Source organism: Panthera onca, chromosome B1 (genome assembly GCF_046562875.1).
Source record: "Panthera onca isolate mPanOnc1 chromosome B1, mPanOnc1 haplotype 2, whole genome shotgun sequence".
In the NCBI taxonomy this organism is placed as follows: Eukaryota; Metazoa; Chordata; class Mammalia; order Carnivora; family Felidae; genus Panthera; species Panthera onca.
In genome coordinates, this window is record NC_138342.1 from 63,601,735 (window position 1) to 63,624,650 (window position 22,916).

The window sequence follows — 22,916 nt, forward strand, 5'->3', positions numbered from 1 at the left end:
ATTCAAGGCACAATAAAAAATCAGCGAAAATCCCTGACTCAAACTGTCCCAAATTACTACTGTCAGTATTTTGGTGAATGTCTTCCCAATTTATGAGTGTGTGTGTGTGTGTGTGTGTGTGTGTGTGTTATGTACACAGATATACACACATTTATTTATTTTTCAAAGGTAAAGTCACACTCTATATATAGTTTTATTGCCTGTTTTCCCCATGTTATTTATTATCCTTCTACAAAATCTTTTTAAAGCTGTTTTATAACTTTCCATCTGGGGCTATGCAAGAATTCATTTAGCCAGTCGTCTGTGGTGTGATGTTTGCTCCTAATTTTTCCATTATCATAAATAACCATGATGTAAACATTAAAATAATTTTTTTAATGTTTACTTATTTTTGAGAGAGAGACAGAGCATGAGTGGGGAAGGGACAGAGAGAGAAGGGGACACACAATCTGAAGCAGGCTCCAGGCTCTGAGCTGTCAGCATAGAGCCCGGCGTGGGGCTCAAACTCAGGAACCATGAGATCATGACCTGAGCTGAAGTTGGACGCTTAACCAACCAGGCGCCCCACCATGTAAATAGCTGTGTTTTTTTTTTTTAATATGAAATTTATTGTCAAATTGGTTTCCATGCAACACCCAGTGCTCATCCCAACAGGTGCCCTCCTCAATGCCCATCACCCACTTTCCCCTCCCTCCCACCCCCCATCAACCTTCAGTTTATTCTCAGTTTTTAAGAGTCTCGTATGGTTTGGCTTCCTCCTGATGTAAACAGTTTTAATAGAAAATTGTGGAAAATATATTGGATTAGGCTAAGTTCTTCAATTTCTGGGTCCAAGTTATATATGTACTGTTGAAACCTTTGACACTTTAATATGTGACTGTCTTTTGAAAAAGTTATAACTTGTACTCCTGCTAGACACAAATGAGTGCCTACTTCCTACCACCCTTGTGAGCATTAGGTGTTACGATTCTTCTTGTTTGTCAGGTTGATTGGCACAAAATGGAAGTTTGTTTAATTTCTTTCTTTTACTTATTCTTGGGATTCACATGAAGATGGTTGACTTAATCATACTTATGTGTTCATTTTCATCATTAGCCTGGGCCAGCTATTTCTCTTGCTTATCTATCTATGCCTATCTGTCTGCCCATCCTTTTTGCTCCTGTAACCTATTTCCATTTCTCCTCCCCCCAACCCCCCACTTAAGGAACTATTCTAATGCAATTTAATATGTATTGTGTGTGTGTGTGTGTGCTCTTTTTGTTTTGTATGCACCTATTTTAAATATTCATAAATAGGGGTGCCTGGGTGACTCAGTCAGTTAAGCATCTGACTTCAGCTTAGGTCATGATCTCACAGTTCGTGGGTTCGAGCCCCGCGTTGGGCTCTGTGCTGACAGCTCAGAGTCTGGAGCCTGCTTCAGATTCTGTGTATCCCTCTCTCTCTGCCCCTCCCCAACTAGTGCTCTGTCTCTGTCTCTCAAAAAATAAAATAAAAACGTTAAAAAAATAAAAAATAATAATAATAAAGAGAACTCTTTTAAATATTCATAAATATTGGTAAGTAGATATTTCATTCTTTTCCTTTTTTTTTAATTTTAAAGACTTTATTTATTTATTTTTTAGAGCAGTTTTAAGTTCACAGGAAAATAAAAGGGGAGGCACAGAGATTTCCCAGTTACTCCCTGCTCTCACACACACATAGCCTCCCCTGTTATCACCATCCTCCAGCAGACTGGTATATTTGTTACCTTGATGAATCATTCTCCCCACTCCCCCCTTTTTTTTCTTTCTAAGCACTGTTTCTAAGATGTATACAGATCACTGTGTGTACATTTAATTGATTGCATATAGTTGCTGCTCTCTTGTTTGCGTATCTCTGGCTATTTCTGAAGCAAAAGATTTTTTTCATGTATTTGTATTTTTTCTGTTATGAGCTCCCTCAAGTACATAGGACTTTTCAGAATGTACGGAGACCAAATATTCCCATTTCAGGGTATGAGGTTTTTTGTTGGCACAAGGAGGAAGGTTGGGGACAGAGACCCAGCCTGGAGGGGAGAGAAGATTGCAGTAAAAGGATCAAAAATGATGATTACGCCTATGAACTTCCTTTCCTCTTAAATTTGTCTGGCATTTACGCTTCTTAGACAAGTAGCCTTGGCCTCCTATGGGGCTGTACCAGGGGGTAAGGGGAGTAGTCTGTCCAGCACTTGGACTTCCCCTCAAGCCCTCACCAAGCTATTCCAAAGGGCTTTTGTTAATGTGTTGTAGAAATTGCAAAGGAATAACTTTAGAGTATGAGTCCTCTGGAAAAGGCTGGAACCCCTTCTTGTAACTGCTGGAATGATCTCTGACAGTTCTGTTCACTTCCTTTCTAAGTGAACCCGCCTTTCCTGTAGTCTTTTCTGTCCTTTCCTCTCCTGTCTCCTGCTGCACTTTCATTTGTTCCCTTTATAATTACTTTGCTTTTGACACCCGTTAAAGCCACAGGTGCTAGGTCTCCCAGGGTATGTTACTCACTGCATCACCTGCCATGTTCTCTGTGTTCTCAAATGTGTCATCTCGCCAGCTCCCTGTGAGTTAGGTGCAACGAAGCTTATTCCCACTTTGCAGATTAGGAAAGCAAGGAATGGGGAAATTGATTGTAAGATACAACAAGAGCTTCCTATTGGAAATTTACCCACTATCTCCTGATAATACTTTAGCACTTGGCAAGTACTTCCCAGTCATTTGTGTGATAAAAATGAAAGCTAGCAGTTGCTACAAAATGGATCGGGGACGAAATGAAGGAATTTGACTTGTGGGTGGCATAGCTGCTTGTGCCTGCCGTTTGGGCTGCTTCTGTGTAGTTGTGAGTGAGAACCCCTTTGGTGGTTTGGAGATCTGAACTCAGCCTCAGTGGTAAACCTCAAAGGGTCTGCTGATCAAGTGTGCCAGTTCCCTGGGAATGGCAGAGGAACTTATTCCAAAAGGCCATGGGGAAGGTGAGGGACCAAAGCTCCTTTTCATTCCTGAGGGGCATTTTGAACTGAAGGCTGAGTCCACTCATGTCTGGATCCACTGCCTGAGGTCTGGGAGAGCTTTCCGGAAGATGAGAAGTGGCCCACAGGAAGTGCTTTTTACGCTTTCCTGGAAAAGGGCTGCATTGTCTGCTTAGAGAAGCACACGTTAAAATTTCTTTACAGCAATCTTCTATTTCAAAATTACCAAGTCACAAAAAGAAGTTTCTTATTTTTAGAGTAGGATTTCAATATAGAATTGCCAAAAGAAAAGTAATTCGTTCCTTTTCATTTTGAAATGAATTGCTCAGCAAGCCAGCACATGTCTTGCTATGCTCCAGAAAAGTCCGGGGCTTTCCTAAATAAATTATCTACTGCATGTGAGATAAGTAGATGATTTTCTCTCATTAGCTGCCTTTTTAAATTTATTGCCACATTTTCACAATATCAATTCAAAAACCCTGGGCGATCGGACATGTATCACTAAGAGAAATTATGGTAAAAAGTCAGGGAGTGACCTTCTATTTTTCATAATAACCGAAGTGTAATAAAAGCCACATGTAAAATAAGCCTGGAAGAAGAGATTATCTGCAGTAACATATGTTCAGTGTTAGAAATTAGAAATCAATTGCAAAACACAGTAGGAGTATGTCATTTTAAGGAATGATAGCTGAAAAAAAAAAAAGAAAAGAAAGAAAAGAAAAAGAAAAAGAAAAAAAAAGAAAGAAAAAGAAAAAGGAAATGACAGCTCATTATAGTCCTGTATTGAAGAAATAAAAATCCCTTCTGCTGTCTTGACTGACCATGGAACATGCCTTTTGTTTGCTATGGAAAAAGAGATGGCCTGGCCTCACATTTGGTACTCTGTATAGATGTGGCATAAATAGTTGTCATCATAAGTAGATCTGTAACCCAATATTTATTAGGTAGATTTACAGCCTCAAGATTATCTACCTTCAGTTATCATATGTTCAGACTATGACCTCATGGTTAGTTGTTTCCATGTAGAAGGTAACTAACTGATAGGATGAATCCCTCATAACCAGTAAAAAAAAAGACTGCTGGGTATCCATTTAACATACATTTAATGAATACTCACTTTGTACAAGTTATCAATCTGGACACTGGAGGTTTAAGATGATTCAAACCTGGCCCCTGTTTTGGAGGCTACTACATTTCATTGAAAGGCATTGCTTTGTAACCAAATGATCAGGACAATAGGATAAATACCACAGAGAATGTACAACATTCTGCAGGAACACAGAAGAAGGAAGTGACTGTTTGGACAAGTCCAATAAAGCTTCACAGAAGTAATGACAGCTTAGGCCTCTCAAGTGTAAGCTGTGTTATAAGGACTATGGAAGGAGATGGAGGCATTGCCAACTGGGTGAATCCTGTGTAGGGCATCCAGAAACCACAGACAGGTGTATGGCATGCTTGGGGTACCCTGCTCCATAGATCTAGCTTGCTCAAGGGACATAGCAGAAGACAGGGCTGAAATACTAAGTACAGCTCAGTTTGTGACAGGTTTAAGTGCCATCCCTAAGCCTGTAGCCTCTATCCTGCTCATCCTTTGGCCCTATTCTGATTTTCAACACTAGGGATAATGTTAAAAATGTGTAACAAGTAGTATGGCACAGATCAGATTGGTCAGAAGTCAGGGTGGGGGGGGCGGTACCTGAGACCCTCTCCTATGTCAGGACCTTTCAGGTCCTGAAGCACAGTGTCTTTCAGGATTCCCAGGAATGGAACCAGACTATCAAGGAGGGACCAGGATGATAGCCATTTACCAACCAGGTTGGAAGTATTTTTTACGATTTTAAAAGCCCGTGCAGCTAAAGGTCTATACTGCGATCAGCTGATTCCCGAAGACAACTAGGGGGTTGTGCTTTAATTTCTCATCTGCTCCGCACCCCCTGGACAAAAATGATTTCATGCCTCGAGAATGTCTTGAGTTAATTACTCTCTCCTCTCCCCACTGCAGAGCAAACTCTCTGAGAAGAAAAATTGATTAAAACTTTTACAGATGAAGTCCAAGGTCTTTACCCAGCCTGCCTGACATTTGTGATCTGGTCCCTGTTGTCTTTTTAGTCTTTAGTTCTCATCATCCTCTCAGGCACTTTCTCCCTGGTGCAGTTTGCATAATGCTACCAATGAGCTCAAGTGATGGGGTGGTTTAAATGTTTCCTCTAGCAGACTTCTGACCGATGGCTAGCTGGGAAGGCCCCACAGGCTAGCACAACCTTGCATGTGGTAGATGCTTCTGTTGAATTTCGATAGATTAGCCTGACATACCTTCTTAGGAGTGAAATTGGGTTTTTTATTTGCTTTTTTGTGTTTTTGTTGTTGTTGTTGTTGTTGTTGTTTATTTTTAAGTAGTGTCTTTGAATCAACAATAAGACAGAGGCACAAACAGTGATTGGCACTTCAGATGATGAGTAGAGTCATTAATTGAAAGGTAGCTGAATAAATGAATAACAGATTTCATGTATGTTCAGGGTAGAACTTGTTATTGGGAGCTTTGTATCCACATCTTTAGTTATAATGTAGTTTTAGTAGCTTATCCTAATATTGGCAGTGTTCCCATGTAACATTTATAAAATATAAATGAGATGTTAACTATAAGTGAAGTACCAAATGTAGAGTAGAGTACCAAGCAGTGTGCTCAGCACAGAGTTAAATTAAATGGAAATGGATTTTGCCCTCATGAAGCTTACAGTCTAGCAAGGGAACCAGGTAATAAATAAGTAAACTTTCTTCCATCTCTGCTTTTCATCTGCTGTTGTCATCTCTTGCCTGGACCAGAGCAATGGCTTCCACACTGGTCTCTCTGCCTGTAGGCAAGTCCTTATACCCTCTCTACATGACACCCAGAGAGAGCTTTAAAAATCGGGGTTTGTGTCTATCTTGTTTAATCCCATTCATGACTTCACATTACAATTAGGGTAAAATCCTGATTTCTTTCCATGATCTCCAAGGTCAAGTTTGATTGGGCCTCATCCTATCCTTCCAGCCATGAATCAGTCCACTGTGCCCCACCATTCCTCACTGTGATCCTCTGTGCCCTGCTGGTCTCACTGTGTCCACTAGCTTCAGCCACAGGGGCAGCCTTCTATTCGTTGCACCCCTAAACTCCTTCCTTTCTCAAAGGCTTTGTTGGTGCAAACCTAGAGCTGGCCACTTCCCATCTTTCAGATCCACCTAAAGTTGGTCCCTTCTACCCTTACCACTGTTATTCTTTATTGAAGAGTCCTTCTTGGAATTTAACAGAATTTGTAATTATCTCTAAATTTGTTGGGGGGAGTGGGGGAAAGTTGTCTGAAATTAAGACTTTCCTGTGCAGTTGAAAGCTGAGAGGAGAGGATTGGATCTTGAGATTCTCAATGCAGGCACCCTTTTCTGATTCTAAAGGGATACCTAATTAAATTACTTAGGTGTATAGTTCCCAAGTCTCTTCCAATCAGCAAAAGAATTCTCTCTACCAATTTTGGTCAGAATGAATACGTCTGCAAATAGATTGTGCTCCACTGTGAAGCAAACATTTTGAAAACCAGGGTGCATTAACAGAAGCATGTGTTGGGCTTAACCATACAGACAGTGAACCAAATTTGAATATATCCAGTCATTTAGAATAGGCCTCTCTTTGCAGACATGCTAAGGTGAGAAGTAAGCCTAATAGTAATTAAAAAAAAATCAAATTCTAAAAGAGGAGGACATTTTTTAAAAAATATTTATTTATTTATTTATTTATTTATTTCGAGAGAGAAAGAGAGAGAGAGCAGGGGAGGGGAAGAGATAGAGGGAGAGAGAGGATCCCAAACATGGGGCTTGATCCCACAAACCATGACATCATGACCTGAGCTGAAATCAAGAGTCAGATGCTGATGTTTAAAGAACTGAGCCACCCAGGCACCCTGAGAAGGACATTTTTGAGTGTTAAAGAAAAAACTCTGGTTTAGGAACAATGTATGGTTAGAAAGTTAACTTGTAAGAGAAAGACTCGCAAGATATATGCCAAGAGCAGAAGCTGGTGGGGCAAACCAGAGACTAGGGGGACTAGAAGAGTAATGAGGAAGGACAGAAGGAAAGGGTTGGGGTAGGACAGAGAGAGAGAGAGAAGAGAGGGATGGAAAGAGGGGAGAGAGCAGTAAAAATCCAGAAGTACCAGGTCTTTCAAGGTTTAATCAAGGACAAAAGTACATGGCATTCGTCCTTGCTGATTCTTGATGGTGTTGAACGTAGGAGTAGTGATCCTGTCAACGGTTCATCGTATGGTTACAAAAGGCAAGGTGGCAAGGTGATAGAGGGCCATCTGATTTCATTAGACAGACCATCTTTGTCTTGAAAATTATGATTCCCTTCCCTGTGATTCTCATTACTCAAAAGCCTCTGATTTCCTGTTCCAAGTCTCTTAGCAGTCATTTATGGAAGTTGTACTTCTGGCCAACAGAAATAGGTATTCTGGGGGGTGTTTTTTTTTTCTCCTGGGATATACATATGTGCATCGCGATTTAGGAATGAAGGCACCAACATCCTCCTTATAAATTCTAAAATCTTTGAAAGAAAAATTGCAACCAGCCCTTTCCACTATAGACTGTTCACTGATTTTGCTGTTTGCCTGCAGTCTGCCATGAGTCCTGTTCTGCCTGCTGGGGTCCGACAGAGAAGCACTGCTTGGGCTGCAGAGACCCCCTCCAAGTGCTGAGGGAGGGCAGCTGTGACAGCAACTGTGGCCTTGGGTTCTACAACAAGCAGGGGATCTGCAGTGGTAAGTGTCCGGCTTTGCATGCCAGAGCATCTTTTTGTTTTGTTTTGTTTTTCTTCCAGCATCCCTCATTTTATTCTAATTAGAACGTTTCTTTTACTCAACCAATATGAAAATGGCTGGTAACATTGGCAGTGTTTTAGTAGTTTACAAAACACTTTTTTTCTGAACTGATAGGATCACCTTTAACACCCTCACTCCTCAACAGCTTGTTAGGTTAGGGTGTTCATTCTAGCCTCATCCTCTGAGACTCAGGCTGCTTGCTCCAAACTCTCAGCTGTAGGGAGAGGAGCAAGGCTTCCTTCCTCCAATTTTGAAACTCCTCAACAGCACCAGACAGCCTTCCACATATGCATGTAAATAAAGACACTCTTAGACCAGCCCAAGGCAGACCCACCTCTGTGTTGGTGCCCCTGACTTAGCTGAAGCAGTTACTGTGTATTCTACCTTTAATGCACATGGCATGACAGTAAGAGTTAACGTTTAATGCCCACAGCATGACATTAAGAGTTAACCTAGTATTTCCTTCCAAGTGCTTTACAAATATTACCCACTGGGGAGCCTGGGTGGCTCAATTGGTTGAGCATCCAACTTTGGCTCGGGTCATGATCTCACCACTCATAGGTTCCAGCCCTGCGTCCAGCTCTGGGATGACAGCTCAGAGCCTGGAGTCTGCTTCGAATTCTGTGTCCCTTTCTTGCTCTGCCCCTCCCTTGCTTGTGCTCTGTCTCTCTCTCTCTCTCAAGAATAAATAAAACATTAAAAAATTTAAAAAAATAATACATTACCCACTGAGAGGCAGAAAAGTATGGGGGGAAGAGCATGACCTTGGGCAGGTTACATAATCTCGCCATGTGTCAGTTTCCCTTTTGTAGAATGGAGGTAATAGCAGCTGTGGTAGACAGAATAAGGGCCCTCAAAGATGTCTATATCCTAATAGCCAGAACTTGTCAATATGGCTGCCTTAAATAGCAGAAGGGATTCTGTAGGTGTGATTAAGTTAAGGATCTTGAGATGGGAGAGCTGATCCTGGATTATCCGGGTGAGCCAGTTAACCGTAAGGGTCCTTATAGGAGGGAGGCAGAAGGGTGGAAGTCTGAAAAGGAGATCTGAGACAGAAGCAGGAGTCGGGGCGATGCCAAGATGGGGCAGTGGGTATGCAGGCAGCCTCTAGACTTGGGGAAGAGACAAGGCAATGGATCTGCCCCTAGGGCTTCCAGCAGGAATGTGGTCCTGCTGATGCCTTGGCTTTAGGACTTCTGACCTCTAAAGCTGTAAGATAATAAATTTGTGTTGACTTAAGCCACTGAGTTTGTGGTAATTTGTCACAGCAGCAGCAGGAAACTAACACACACCCGACTCAGAAGGCTATTGGGAGGACTGAGTTGATATAGGCAGGCATTTAGCACAGTGCCTGGCACAGATTAAGTGCTGTGTTTGGTGTCTGTTCCTCACAGCAGTTTCAGGAGATGGTTATTATTACCATCCTCATGTTCCAGAGGAGACAGAGAGGTTAAGAAACTCCCTTAAGGTCACATATCACTAATAAGGGGCAGAGTTGGGATTCAAGCTTAGGTCTTCTAGCTTTAGATTTTATTTGCCTCCCAACTGCTCTACTGGCTATAATGAGATACCTCCCTCTGCACCTCCCCTATTTTTCCCTACCTTCTCCTTCTCATTACTGTCTCCGGCTATCCTCTTCTTCCCCTTTCTCCCTGTCTTCCTGTCAGTCTTTAGATCAGCCGCTGCCCTGTGGACATTGCCAAGTCCACAGGTAGGCACCTGATAGTGAATGAAAGGTTTGAATTGAGTTTACTGTGATGGTCATACCTACAGGAAGGCTGTGATGCCATTTTTTTTTTTTTAACAAAGTCCCACTAAATCAATAAAAATGTACAGCCCATAAAACTTTCTTGAGTTATTGTCCTCGTTTTGTTTACTGAGCAGGGCAACAGCAAAAATGAGATGATCTTTGGGATTTGACAAATCCACTTGTCTTAGGAAAGAGAGATAGCCCCTGGCAGCTGCTTGCTTAAAGCTGTGCAGAGATCCATCAGCATCACTGGTGTGAAAAATCTCACTTGATGTGGACGAGTCACAGGTGGCTTTTGTGTAGCTTCAGGAGAGAACAAGGAAAGAAGGGCCAGGCTGCCGTTAGCCTGAGCATTTTAACCTTTTTCTGCCAGCATCACTTTCCTGCTCAATTAATCCAGATGCATTCTCTAAAGGTCAGCACATGTCAAATTTGCACAAATCCAAAGGCATTTAGCCTGTAAGTCCCCAAGGAAGCTGGCTACTGTCACTGATGAGGGGTGGTGACACTGACCTGCTACTGAGACGATATTATCTGGATCGAGAAAGCAACTTTTGCTGGGGAAACAGGTATTTAAAAGGAAGGCTTGAAAAAAAAGGAGGGATTAGTGTGAGCCTTGAGGTGGTGAGAGGTGGAAATCTACTTTGGCTAAGAAGTTGGATGAAGAAAGCCAGACCTCCTTACTGACAGAACAAATTAAAAAAGAAGACTACTGAACAAGTGGCTTAGGGAGGAAATACACATCTGGAATGCTATCTGTATACATTTTGAAACAAAGCATCAGAAAAAAAGAAGCCTTCCAGATAGGAGGATGGACCATTGCTGACATTAGTCAGCCAACCAGTCAATTAATCAACAGGTAATTACTGAATGCCTGCCATTTGCTTAGCATGATGCAAGACTTTGTGATACCATTGACATTGACCAACAGGCCTTTTGATAAAGACTGGAGTTTATACTTTTCATAAAATTCTTAGAGTTCTCCAAGTTTGTGTCAAATGCCTTCAGAAGTGTTTGTATAAATATTTTCCCAAACATCAGTGAACCAAGTCACTGATTGGTATCGGAATGTTAATTAAAACGTCTGATGCTGATAATGCTGACTTATTTCCAGTTCAGTTCAGTGCTATTCAAGATAAAGGCCAGCCAGTGTTGGTTTAATAATTTATAACCGAGCAGCCCATATCTGTAGAAATCTCAAAGTCAAGTGCTGAGAAAAATCCAGCACAACCTGTCATAAACGGTGGTATGCCCTGGCTGGAAGAATTTATAGCAACCAAGTTCATTGGTGGTTCATGCTTTGAGTTTTACAAATGTTAGATATAAAGGGTGGGGAAATTCAAAGGACAAAAACCTCCTCATTCTTTAGTCTTTTAAGTACTTATGCTATTACGAAGGGCTTTTCTGACTCTAGCTAACATAATAAATCAAAGTAAGTTCAGAGGTTTCTGTTAGCCATTCTCTCTCTCTTCCTTCCTCTTCTCCTTTGTCTCTCTTTCCTTCCTTTTATATTCATTTCCCTTCCTCACCAAGGCAACTATTTTAATTTTTTTTATCTCTTTGTTTTTATGGTGTCATGTAAAATGGATATTCTCTTGAGTATATATACCTTTTTTCCCCCTTAAATGATCTTGTGTCATGAAGTTCAGGTTATCACTCAGCATTATGGTTTTCACTCAGCATTATGGTTTATGAGTCAGCCATGTTGCTATCTCATCTAGCCCTTTGCTTCTCACTCCTTGGTCTGCATCCACCATAGCTCACCCATCCACTGTCCATGAAGGACTCCCTACCTCCCTCCATCCCCATGCTATCACTAGAGAGCACCAGTGAAAAGCCTCAAACACTCCCTTTTATGAACCTGTGTGGAAGGTTCCTGGGGATGGGTAATCTGGGAGCAGAATTGTTTGTTTCTTATCTCTGCATATTCTTTATTAGACTAAGTAGTACCAGATAGCTTACCAGCTTCTATACTCTTCAGTGTGAAGGTTGTCTCATCTCCACATCCTTGCTACTGTTTGGCATTATCATCAAGCTTCAGATTTTTTTTTTCTTCTGGTTAATAGATATACTGGGACATCCCATTTTAATTTGCATTTTTCTGATTATTAATGAGTTTGAGAGTACCTTCAACTCCAATTGGACTGGGATCCCCACCCCCAAGGCCATTTTGACTTTAAGTCCTATATTAAATTGGATACCCCGGTAGGTGTACCTGCCAGCTATGTTATGGTTAGTTCAACGAATAATTATCTGGTTCTACTTCCACTATGAAAACAGAAAGTACAGAGTACTTTGAAATGTTGGAGTCAAGGAAACAGAACTCAGATGAGCAGCCAGAGAATGTGATTTCCATGTTAATACCAACTATGGACATTGTAAAGAATAGACTTCTCTGCTCCCTTTGCTCACTGCTGACTTTCTCTGGTGGGTTCCTCCCCCTTAGCTTGTGACCAATCCTGTAAGAGTTGTGGTCCTAATAGTCCCAGATGTCTTACCTGTGCCGAGAAGACAGTGTTGCATGATGGGAAATGCATTGCTGAATGCCCTGGTGGGTACTATGCTGAGGCCACTGGCAGCTGCAAAGGTAAGACATGGGTAATCATTATCATCATCAAAAAATATTTAGCGCATTTGACAATACTTGCTGCTCATTTGGGAATTTGTGTGTATGATGGGAAAATGTCAAATTAAAAGGAATAGCTTTTTCATTATAGAACCTGTGTGTATTTGGTGTGGGAGTGGGTGATGCGGGTGGGTACTAGAGGACTTGAGTGATTAAGTAAAGTACTTATGCATACCAATCACCTATTAGAGATCATTTGGTCCTTTTCAATGCCAAGAACATCTTTAAGATATTCATATAGTCTTTGTGTACTTACAAACCCTCACTAACTTAGGTTGTAGGTATGACAGAATCCTATCTTAGATGGCATTTACAAATACATGTATTGGCAACTATGACACGCCACAGAAAGTAAAATAAAAAACCAAGTTTGATGTCTTGTAAAGCTGACATCTGTATCTATTGAAAATTTGATCTTATATGCTATATGTATTATTTCTTTCAGATTCGTACAAATTTAACTATGAAACATTTCTATTTTAGACTTTATAAGTTTCTACTTATATATGCTTGACTTGTGTCTTTCCTTGCAGGCAACTCTGGGAACTTATTGCTGCCTGGGACACCTCGATTGCCCCTCTCCTCCCAAACAAACATAAATATTTTCACTTCTACCTATAGTGTGGGTTAGTGGCAGAATATTGAGATCTGCCCCACAGCCTTGACTTATCACCCTCCCTCCTGTCTGCCAACCTCTTTACTCACCCAGTGTTTATTCCTTTTCCGCAACATCCTGCCCCCAAGGGTCTCATCCACTTCCACACTCCCCTTTCCCGGCTCCTGCCCATTGTTCTCTGGAGTCTTTTAGTGTCTCAATCGTGTCCCTTAGGACAGGCCATGGTAATATCTGTAAATTAGAGTCAGAGATGTCCCACTGTTACCACCCAGGACCACAGTAGCAAAGATGCATGCCTGACATTGTCATATGTAATGGTCAGGTTGTTTAATATAATTCTTACTTAAAACCTTGTAATGTCAGAAGTGTCTTAAATGACCAGTTAGTCCCACCTCACTGTGCATGTGCCAAGAAACCTAGGCCTGGAGAGACTCTGACTTGGCTAAGGGCATAGATGAGTTAGTGGACAAGTCAGCCAAAATTCCAGTGCTTCTAGCACTCAGACACGTAAACTTTCCACCCTTCCCTATTCAGGTTCAGGGTTTTAGGTTCAGATAGACCTAGGGCTAAATCCCAGCTCTGCTGCTAATTAGCTCTGTGATCTTCGGTAAATTTTTTAACTTCCCAAGACTTCCGTTTTCTCGTCTGCAAACCCTCAAAATTGCTATGAAGTTAAATGCAGCAATGTGTATAAAACATTTAACACAAACACTAAATAAAAGGTAGCTAATAAATAATAGAACATGGATGGATAAAGGGGCATTGTGGGCAGTTCTGGTAATATAACCCTGTCTTCATACATGTCTCCCCTTGATTTGGTGTGACAGCTGAAAGGGATTAAGAGTGACCCAGGAGGGGCTTCCTCCCACATAAGGAGCCCAGGCAAGAAGGAGGCTCTTTAGTCCTGAGTCCCATGGTTCTCTCTCGCTCTCTTCCTCAGTTTGTCATCATTCATGTGCCAGCTGCTCCGGACCCACGGCCTCTCACTGCACAGCCTGCATCCAGCCCCAGGCTCTGCGCCAAGGCCGCTGCCTGTCCAGCTGTGGAGAAGGCTTCTACCCTGACCACGGGGTCTGCAGAGGTACTGTTGGTGTCATTTTCACTCTTAGGAGACTTTCCCATCATAAGGACAAAGATTTAAGTTACTTTTCAGTGCACTTTTCCCTATAGTGTATCTTACATGGCTATGCATACGTTATATGCTTTTTTTTTTTTTCATTGCCAAGGGATACTCTGAAAAACTCACATGGGAATATTTGTGATGACACCCAAAAGTTCATGATTTTTCAGGCCATCCTTGAGAAGACTGTCATTTCCCTTACTGTACGTTAAGATGAAACCAAACTCTTCCTCCTTCTTCCTGTTCTCTTAGAATTGCTAATGTTTTGGGTTTTTTGTTGTTGTTGTTGTTGTTGTTTTAATTTTTTTTGCCTTCAGTTTGTTTTTCCCTGAAGAATTTTTTTTGTTAATGATATAGCCGAGCAAACTGAGTTAGTAGCAATGCCTCTGGCTGAGTGAAATGGAAACTCTTTAATAGCTGTTTGCCAAAAAGGCTTTGGGCTCATTGGGAGGGTGGGGTCATTGCCCTTTGAAACTATAACACTGGGAGCAAACACTTTAATTAAGTGAAATTAATGTATGTTTGCTTATATGGTAGGGCAGCTTGGAAAAGAGTTTGAGAATAGTTACCCAAAAAATGTATTTAAAATAGGGTAACTATAATAAATATTCTGCAAAAGAAAATTTAGAAAATCTTTTAAAGAACTCTTCTAGAATTAATTGTATCAAAGTTTAGTATATTAAAGAGCCCTTGTAAAGAGTTGATTATATCAAAATGTGGGCATGAAATAGTTCCAGTACTCTATCTGGCTCTGATTTCAACCTGTAGCCGAGGAAAATAAGAAACTATGATGGATTGTCAAATTCTTGTTACTCCTCCAAAGGGGACTGACTCTTCCTGGTCTAGAAAAGCAGCCTTTCCTCACATAAGTTCTAAGAAAAATCTGTTGCCTGGACACCTGTACGGTGGGTGATGGATGACACGGTAGACAATAACGTAACAACCATTTTTGCAAAAAATACAGCAATGGCCTTTGTGTGGGTGCCTGTTAAAATCTTCAATAAAAAACTGAGGCCATGATATTAAAACAACATTCAGTGAATGTGTTTCTGGAGAACCAAGCCAACATTGTCCAGTTTGCTGTTTTTTTCATACTCTAGCTTGACAGCCTTCACAAACCCGAGAGATGTGACCAGTTAACATTACCCTCACTGTGCCTCTCATGAATATTATCACTCTGTGCTGTGTATAGAACACTAGAAGGTAATTTTCTGATAAGATGTATCAGGTGAACTCTTCTAAGTAGTTTAGATTTAATTAGGGACTCCCCTTGGTTGCAGCATATATGTGACCCTTGGATTGTTTTCTGCATTTTATTCTTAATGGCAGCCTGTCATTCCTCTTGCCTCACTTGTGTGGGTCCAGAGCCCTCTCACTGTGCCCAGTGTAAGAAGCCTGATGAAGGACTGCAAGTTGAGCAGCTGTCTGGGGCGAACATCACCTCTGGCGTGTGCCTGTCCCAATGTAGAGCCCAGTTTTACTTGGAGAACACTGGACTTTGTGAAGGTGAGGAAGCATGATTTGAGGAAATGTTAGGTAGCTTCTGGCCTTTGCTCTGGAGAGATCCTGGGAGGTGGGACCAAAGCCAGAAGCCCTTTGTTTTCACATAAGAACTGTTCCAGGATACTTGTGGATGGAGAAGACCGACATGCAAAGGAGACCCCACTCATGTTCTCCTTCCCTTGGTGAATAATAGATGATCTTAAAAAGCTGGTTCCATTTACCCCACTGTCCCTAAAGTTACATTCTAAGAAGTTCCAGACAGGAATTATTTCAGAGACAGTATGAGTAGCTAAGAAAGGCCCAGTGCTCATGGTAGAATTCCATTTATTATTTCTTCCAATTTGCTACTCTGAATATGAATTGGCCCCTTCAGGGCAAAATCTGGACTTCTGTCAAAATTTAGAAGTGACTCCCGCCATTCCTTAGCATAGCATCTACAGAGAATTGATGCCATCTTGAATAATTTGACTCAATAGCTGGATCATCTATGAGTGGTTGAGCAGATGAAGGGGAGAGATGTGTAATTTTGGGGGGAGGTAGGGGAGGCCCCTCTCTGCTCTTACACAAAGTTGCCTTGCTGTTGGGTATATTTGACTCTCAAGCTACTTGAAAAAATCAATACTTATATTTTTCATTGTGAGCATAATGTATGTTCATTAAAGGAAACTTTGAATGTAGAAAGATAACCTGCCCACCATCTACCACCATCTACCACTTGGGTAATTACTTTCACCATTTTGCTGTAATATAGCCAAGTCTTTTCCTGTGCATAAGTTTGAGTTTTTATTTTTACCACATAACTGTTAAGCATGCTGCAGATTCAATTTTGTATCCTACAATATCCAATTTTACATTGGAAGGTACTCACATATGGAAATGATGGATTTCAAGGTTAAGTTAAAAGATTTTAACACAGTGAGTCCTATGGAATGGTAGGAAGTATGTAGATTTGGAATACAGAGACCCCAGGCCAGACAATTAAGCTCTCTGACACTTTGCATTCACAGCATTAGAATAGGGATAACTATCTTTCACAGACTTTTTGCCAAGATCAAAGGAGGTTAGGAGTGTGAAAGTTCTTGGCAAATTGTAAAGCCCCATGCTCAACTGTAATAAATCTCAGTCCAAATACTCAGGTACTCAAGAACATTATAGAGGTAATCCCCTGCTCCCTGGGATGCACCAGGCTTCAGGGAAGTTACACAGTGCCCAGAAATTAGGGGAAGGGTCTTTACTCTCTAAATACACTGATTCCTACTCACGTATGCATTGCCTAAACTCTCTGTGGTCCTTTAAACTCTCATGGTTCTGTTTCCACAACCACTTCTGAAATACAGGAATCTTTATCACTAAGAGTCCCAGTGCCTTCCCAAGGCACACACCATACAGCCTTCCCCTCTGATCCTGGGAGAAATAAAGAAGAAATCTTCCCAGGCTACTCAGCATAGTTAGCCTCTTCCTATAATTTTGGACACTATATTAAAAGTGAAAAATAGGGAATTTGAAGAGGGATCAGAAAAGAGAAACAAAAATTAACATTTGTAAAGTTAAGTCGTAAATAAATATTGGAGTGACCAGGGTTATTCAGCCAGAATATAATGCTACTGTTGATTTGGTACACACCATGAACCACACGCTAAGTGAAGTGCCTTACTTGTTGTTCACATAGCTGTGGTGCCTTATGGGGTCAGGGGGACAACTGTATTAGAGGAGAAGAAATGGAGGCTTCCAGAAGTTAAGGCTATAGCTTGTTCAAAGTCATGTAGCCAGCATAGAGGAGAGTCCAGTGGATTCTAAGTCAGCCTGACTCCAGTATCTATGCCCTAAACCTGGGGGCTACCGTGTTATGGTTGCTGAAGAGGCAAAAGCACAGCATAGTAAAATGCTGCAGGATTTAAGGAAGCATCCTTGACAAAGGGGAGTTTTCTGGGAATCCCTTTATACAGACACCTTTTTTAAAAGGATTAGAGTCTAATCCTTGTAGAGTGGTTTAATTGTGGCCCCATGTGAAAGGTCTAGATTGACCTCTATAGTCCCTTGTACCCCGTGATTTTATGCTAGTTAACATAATATTATTAGGTATCACACATATAGCTATCTACTCACATTTATTACCAAATCCTTGCGCAATCTCTGCTAGGTAGATTGTTGTACTCAATTTATAAGTGATGGGAATGTGGCAGAAAAAGGTTAATTGAGTTGCCCAAGATCCCATTGGGAAACTTGAGTGCAACCACCAATTGTTTCCAACCCTATCTGAGTATTAAGTGTGTTGACTGATGTGTTTCCTGTCACTCATCTCATATCTTTGGAAACCTTTTTGCCTCCTCCCAGTCTGTTCCATTGTCGATTCTGCCGAAGTGTTGTCTATGAAGTCAGGCTTGAGAGCCCTATGAGATTGCACTGGGCTCTCCTTCTCGCACATTCCCAGAAATGCCCTTGCTTCTGTGCAGAACATTTCAAAGGGTTGGAGTTTTTTTGTGGCTGTACCATTGAGAGTTTATTTTGCAGCACTTTTGATCTCAAGTGCCTTTCTATAAAGAAGAGAAAAACAACTATTTTCTGGAACTCTCCCTCTTCCTCTCTCTGAGACTGCAGTACAGAGTGATTAGAATATTACTGCAGCTAATGAAAGCGAGAAGCAGATGCATTATAGGAAGAAGCAATTTACTTAGAGTCTGAAGTGGTGTCAGAAGTTATCATGAAAGTTTCTACTCAGAGCTACATGACAAACCCAGGAATTATCTTGTGGAAGATGAAACAAAACTACTTGAGATATTTGACTAACATCCAAGACTATGATTGAAGGACGAAAAAATACAAAATTAACAAACAGTGACCAAAGAGAACCTTGTTGATGAGTAGCTCAAGGGCAGTCTGTTTTTATTCATTCCTTTTACGGATTTCTATTGAGTGGGCCCTGGGTGGCAGGCATTGTCTGGGCATTGTCTGGGCACTGGAGGTACACTCAAGAATGAGTCCGACAAAATCCCTACTGTTGTGGAATTTATATTCTAGTGAGAGAAACAGGTAATAATGAAATGAATAACAACAGTAGCAACAAAACCCACGTCAGGTACTTGGGTAGTGGTCTGTTGCTGTGAAGCCCACAGCGGGATAAGAGAGGGGGAGAAAGAGTTGGGCTGATGTGCGTTCCAAAGCAGAAATACTTTGGTGAGCTGGGGACAGCCACCTGCATGTGTTTGTCCTGTGATTTTGGCTCATGCTCAAAAATGAACTTGGGTACTTTAGAAGATGGAGCTTTGACGTTAATGCTTTTTTTTTTTTTCCATATAGCCTCTGTGTTTGCAAAATGTGGCTAGAATTGCTGGTACAAAAGACTGTCTGTTACTAATTGTGAAAGACAATGTGGAGGCATTTTCAGTAGTCAACCCAAACTGTGCATGTTTGTTGAATATTAACATTTAGTATTAACATTTAGTACTTAGTATTAACTCAAAGAAGGATTTCAGTAATGTTATCCAGAGTTCATTTCACCTATTTAACTGATTCTGTCAGCATTGACAGATTCTAGTTCATTAAAAAAACCCAGGAAATACCCATCAGCTCCCTTGCACAAATAAAATAATAAAAACTCAATTCCTCCAAAACTTTCAAACATCAAAAAACTATACTTTACTTTTTTTTTTCTTTTCAAATTTTTATTTAAATTCTAGTTACTTAACATACAGTGCAGTGTGGGTTTCAGGAGAATTCAGTGATTCATCACTTACACATAATACCCAGTGCTCATCACAATCTAGTGCCTCCTTAGTTTCCATCACCCATCCTAGCCCATCTCCCACCCACCTCCCTCTGTCAACCCTCAGTTTGTTCTCTATCTTTAAGAGTCTCTTATGGTTTATTTCCCTCTCTCTTCCCCCCACCCCTCCATATGTTCATCTGTTTTGTTTCTTAAATTCCACATAAAAGTGAAATAATATTATCCCTTACTTTTTTATTCATCTATCCTAATTGGTTTTCCAGGCCTCCGTGAGTTCCATGAATCCATATGAAGTCCCCAGGGTAGAGGTGGGTAGGAGGTTGCTATGTTGTACAATTCCAGGAGTGCCATTCTTATGGTAATTCCCAAGACGGATACCTCCTGGGGGCATTTAGTGACTGTGCAGCCCGTGGTGGATGGACAGGACAAAGGACCTGGAGCTCTTGTCACTGGGAGGATTTCCTCTTTCCTACGAATGTTCCTAGGATCAGGCAGATCTCTAAATTCCTTTTCAGATTTTCCTTCAATTCTTGTTGAGATGTTTTGTTTTTGTTTTTTCTTTCTTTTAAAGGGTTCAGCTATTTTGAAACCTTAGCTTTTAGTTGCAGTCTGTCTACATCAGAGCTTTTCATAAGAATCTGTTGGGAATCTTGTGAAAATGTGGATTCAGATTTAGTAGATCTGGGATAAGGCTAATGCTCCTGGTCCAGGGACTATAGTTGAGTAAGCAAGCCTCTAATTTAAGAAGGGCAAGTATATCATTTTATCATTGGTATCCTTCTTTCTAACTAAAGCAGTTTAATTTTTTTTTAATTTTTATTTATTTGTGTGAGAGAGAGAGAGAGAGAGACAGAGTGTGAGCGGGGGAGGGGCATAGAGAAGGAGACACAGAATCTGAAGTAGGCTCCAGGCTGTCAGCACAGAGCCTGACAAGGGCTCAAGCTCACAAACTGCGAGATCATGACCTGAGCCAAAGTCAGCCGCTTAACCGACTGAGCCACCCATGCGCCCCTTGCCTGGGATATTTTAAAATGCTATTCGCTGTTTATCTTAAGTTGAGATTTAACTAGGTATCTTTTATTTTATCTGTAAATCCTACTTATAACCCTTCAATCTTGAGATAACCTCTTTTAATCTTTTGGCATATTTTCTTACAGTTATTTATATGCATACTTGTGTGTATACACACACACACACACACACACACACACACACACACCACTTCATGGCTTATAAGTTCCTTATAACCAATTATTTTATTAGAAATTTTGTGAGTTTACATTTACTCCCATTTTATAGACGAAGAAAGGAAGACTTAGAAGGAATTAACTAACGAATGATTTAGCAATGGAGGATCCTAGGCTTTAATACAGGCCATGGTTGCTCAGGAAATGTTCCCTTCCGAGCCTGTATCCTTTGTTCTTCATTTCACACTAGAGCCTTACAATTTAATTTCAGGCCAGGCCATCTCAATTAATGATGCAGCTCTATCACCATGTCAACAGCTTGGCAATGGTGACCAGGACCAGAGCCGAACATAGTCAGGGTGATTAGATTAGCCATGTAATTGCCCCAATTCTGTGGCAAATGAATGATGGATTCTTTCAGTTCCCACACAATTCAGCAAGAGGGTCCAAGATGATCTGATTTTGAGAGAATTGCAAGTTTTTAAAAGTGAACTCTGTACTGCAATAATGAATTTTACTTACATGTCTTCTGATGTAGTATGTCGGTGGGCACACTGCTTTAACAAGGAATGGAGAGGTAGTAACCATCCCAGTGGCCCCCATTCCTGCATTGGCATCCTTCTCATTCTACTTAGAATAATCATGGAGCTCTAGTCAGGTTAAACATAAGAGAAATTTTATTTTATTTTATTTTATTTTATTTTATTTTATTTTATTAAAAAAATTTTTTTAACATTTATTCATTTTTGAGAGACAGAGAAAGACAGAGTGTGAGTGGGGGAGGGACAGAGAGAGAGGGAGACACAGAATCCGAAGAGGCTCCAGGCTCTGAGCTGTCAGCACAGAGCCCGACATGGTGCTCAAATTCATGGACTGCGAGATCATGACATGAGCTGAAGTCGGACACTTAACTGACTGAGCCGCCCAGGTGCCCCAGGGAAGTTTTAGCAACCAAATCTTTCCAGGTCTTCTTTTTCAGTCTTGAAGATAGTATTGTCTCCTTAGGCTGGGTCTTACTGCAGGAAGCACATGTCAATACAGGTTTGGTATCAATTTAAAAAAATTTTTTTTCCTCTAGTTTTATTGAGATGTAATTGGCATAGAACATTTTGTTAGTTTAAGATGTACAGCATCATGATTCACCACTTAGCAACTTTCAAATATACAATATTGTTTTAACTGTAGTCACCATCCTGCACATTATATCTCCAGAACTTATTTATCTTATATCTGGAAGTTTACACCTTTTGAGCATCGTCACCCATTTCCTTCCTGGCAACGATCAGTTTGTTCTCTGTACCTTTATTGTTCAGCCAGCCCTAGCCATTGAGTGTTTTTCAAACCCTTTGTGGTTGTCTATGCCATTTTCTTTGTTCTTAGTGGCCTCTAGATGTTGAGGGTGTGCTACGTAAGATTTGTTAGTGTCCCAAAGGGGAGGATCTCAGCAGCCAAGATGATGGCTGATCAACACTAGAGCCTCAAGTAGCAGCTTTTAAATCATGCAAATATACCTCTTCGAAGGGAACACTGGGGGATGGGTATTTCAGTCTGCTTCCTCTGCATTGAGCCATGGGGTGATAGCCAGCCAGTTAAGAACTGTTTCTTTGTTTGCTATAGTCCCATTGAACCAGTGAACTCTAATCTCACTTACCACCAGAGCCAGGTTGTCAAGGGGGTGCCAAGCATGTGCGTAAGTGCCTTCCAGGAAGACACAAATGACCTGGAAGGAGGCAGAGGTAAAGCACAAATATGGTGTCCACCTCCCAGGTCTACTAGAAGGCTCGCAGTCAGTAGGCCTCTATGCATGTGTTAAATTAGAAGCCTGACCCTTAGCCAACAATTTTTAAGGTATGCAAATAGGTCTCTTTCTGGGAAAGGCAGGGAGAATGGGCTTTTCTGACTTCCAGTCTCTGTACTGAGCCCTGGGGGAATAACTGCCACCAATTTTTGTGGGCACATTAAGAAATACTTCTTTACTTGCTATATAGTCTTATGGGTTTTGTGGATTCAAGCCCGTTTGGCTTTCAGAGCTAGGGTTTTGGGGACCCATCCCATAAGCGGACTCTTAAAAGCTGGGGCATCACATGTTGACTCTAAACCCTTCATTCCTCAGGGAGAAACTGGAAGCTCCTTCCTGATTGTATGGTGCTGTGCAGGGGGGTGGAGTTTATGGCAAGAGTGTCCCAGCGTTTCCTGCCTGTTTCCATACAGGTTTTTTCTCATTTGCCTGATATTTAGGAGTCCCTCAACTAGTTTCTGAATTTCTTTCAGAGGGAATTGTTCCAGGTGTCACTGTAGATTTGGTGTGAGTTGGAAGTGAGTTCAGGAGCCTCCCATGTCACCATCTTGGACTGGAACACCATTTTTTTTTCTTTTTAAATAGGAAATTCACCAATTATTTTGGTCAGTTAATTAACATGCTTTAGGTGAATCGGAAGAAAAAGTACATTGTTTGTATTTCGATCTATTTAGTTGTTGCTAAGTTTCACCAAAGGCCTTAAGGCAAAGAGCTTTAATTAAAGAAATAAATGGGCAGGAGTCTGCCTGCTCCGCTTAAGAGTATGTTA

At 41.1% G+C, this 22,916-nt stretch overlaps 1 protein-coding gene across 1 annotated transcript in view; it reads left to right on the forward strand.

The window, feature by feature from the left end:
• FRAS1 (Fraser extracellular matrix complex subunit 1) overlaps window positions 1-22,916 on the forward strand; it is a 425,053-nt gene that overhangs the window by 204,628 nt on the left and 197,509 nt on the right. Inside the window, exons 15-18 of the mRNA XM_060654809.3 lie at window positions 7,620-7,763; window positions 12,020-12,160; window positions 13,756-13,896; window positions 15,265-15,441. Coding sequence (XP_060510792.3) covers window positions 7,620-7,763; window positions 12,020-12,160; window positions 13,756-13,896; window positions 15,265-15,441 — 603 coding nt within the window. The remainder of the gene's footprint in view (window positions 1-7,619; window positions 7,764-12,019; window positions 12,161-13,755; window positions 13,897-15,264; window positions 15,442-22,916) is intronic.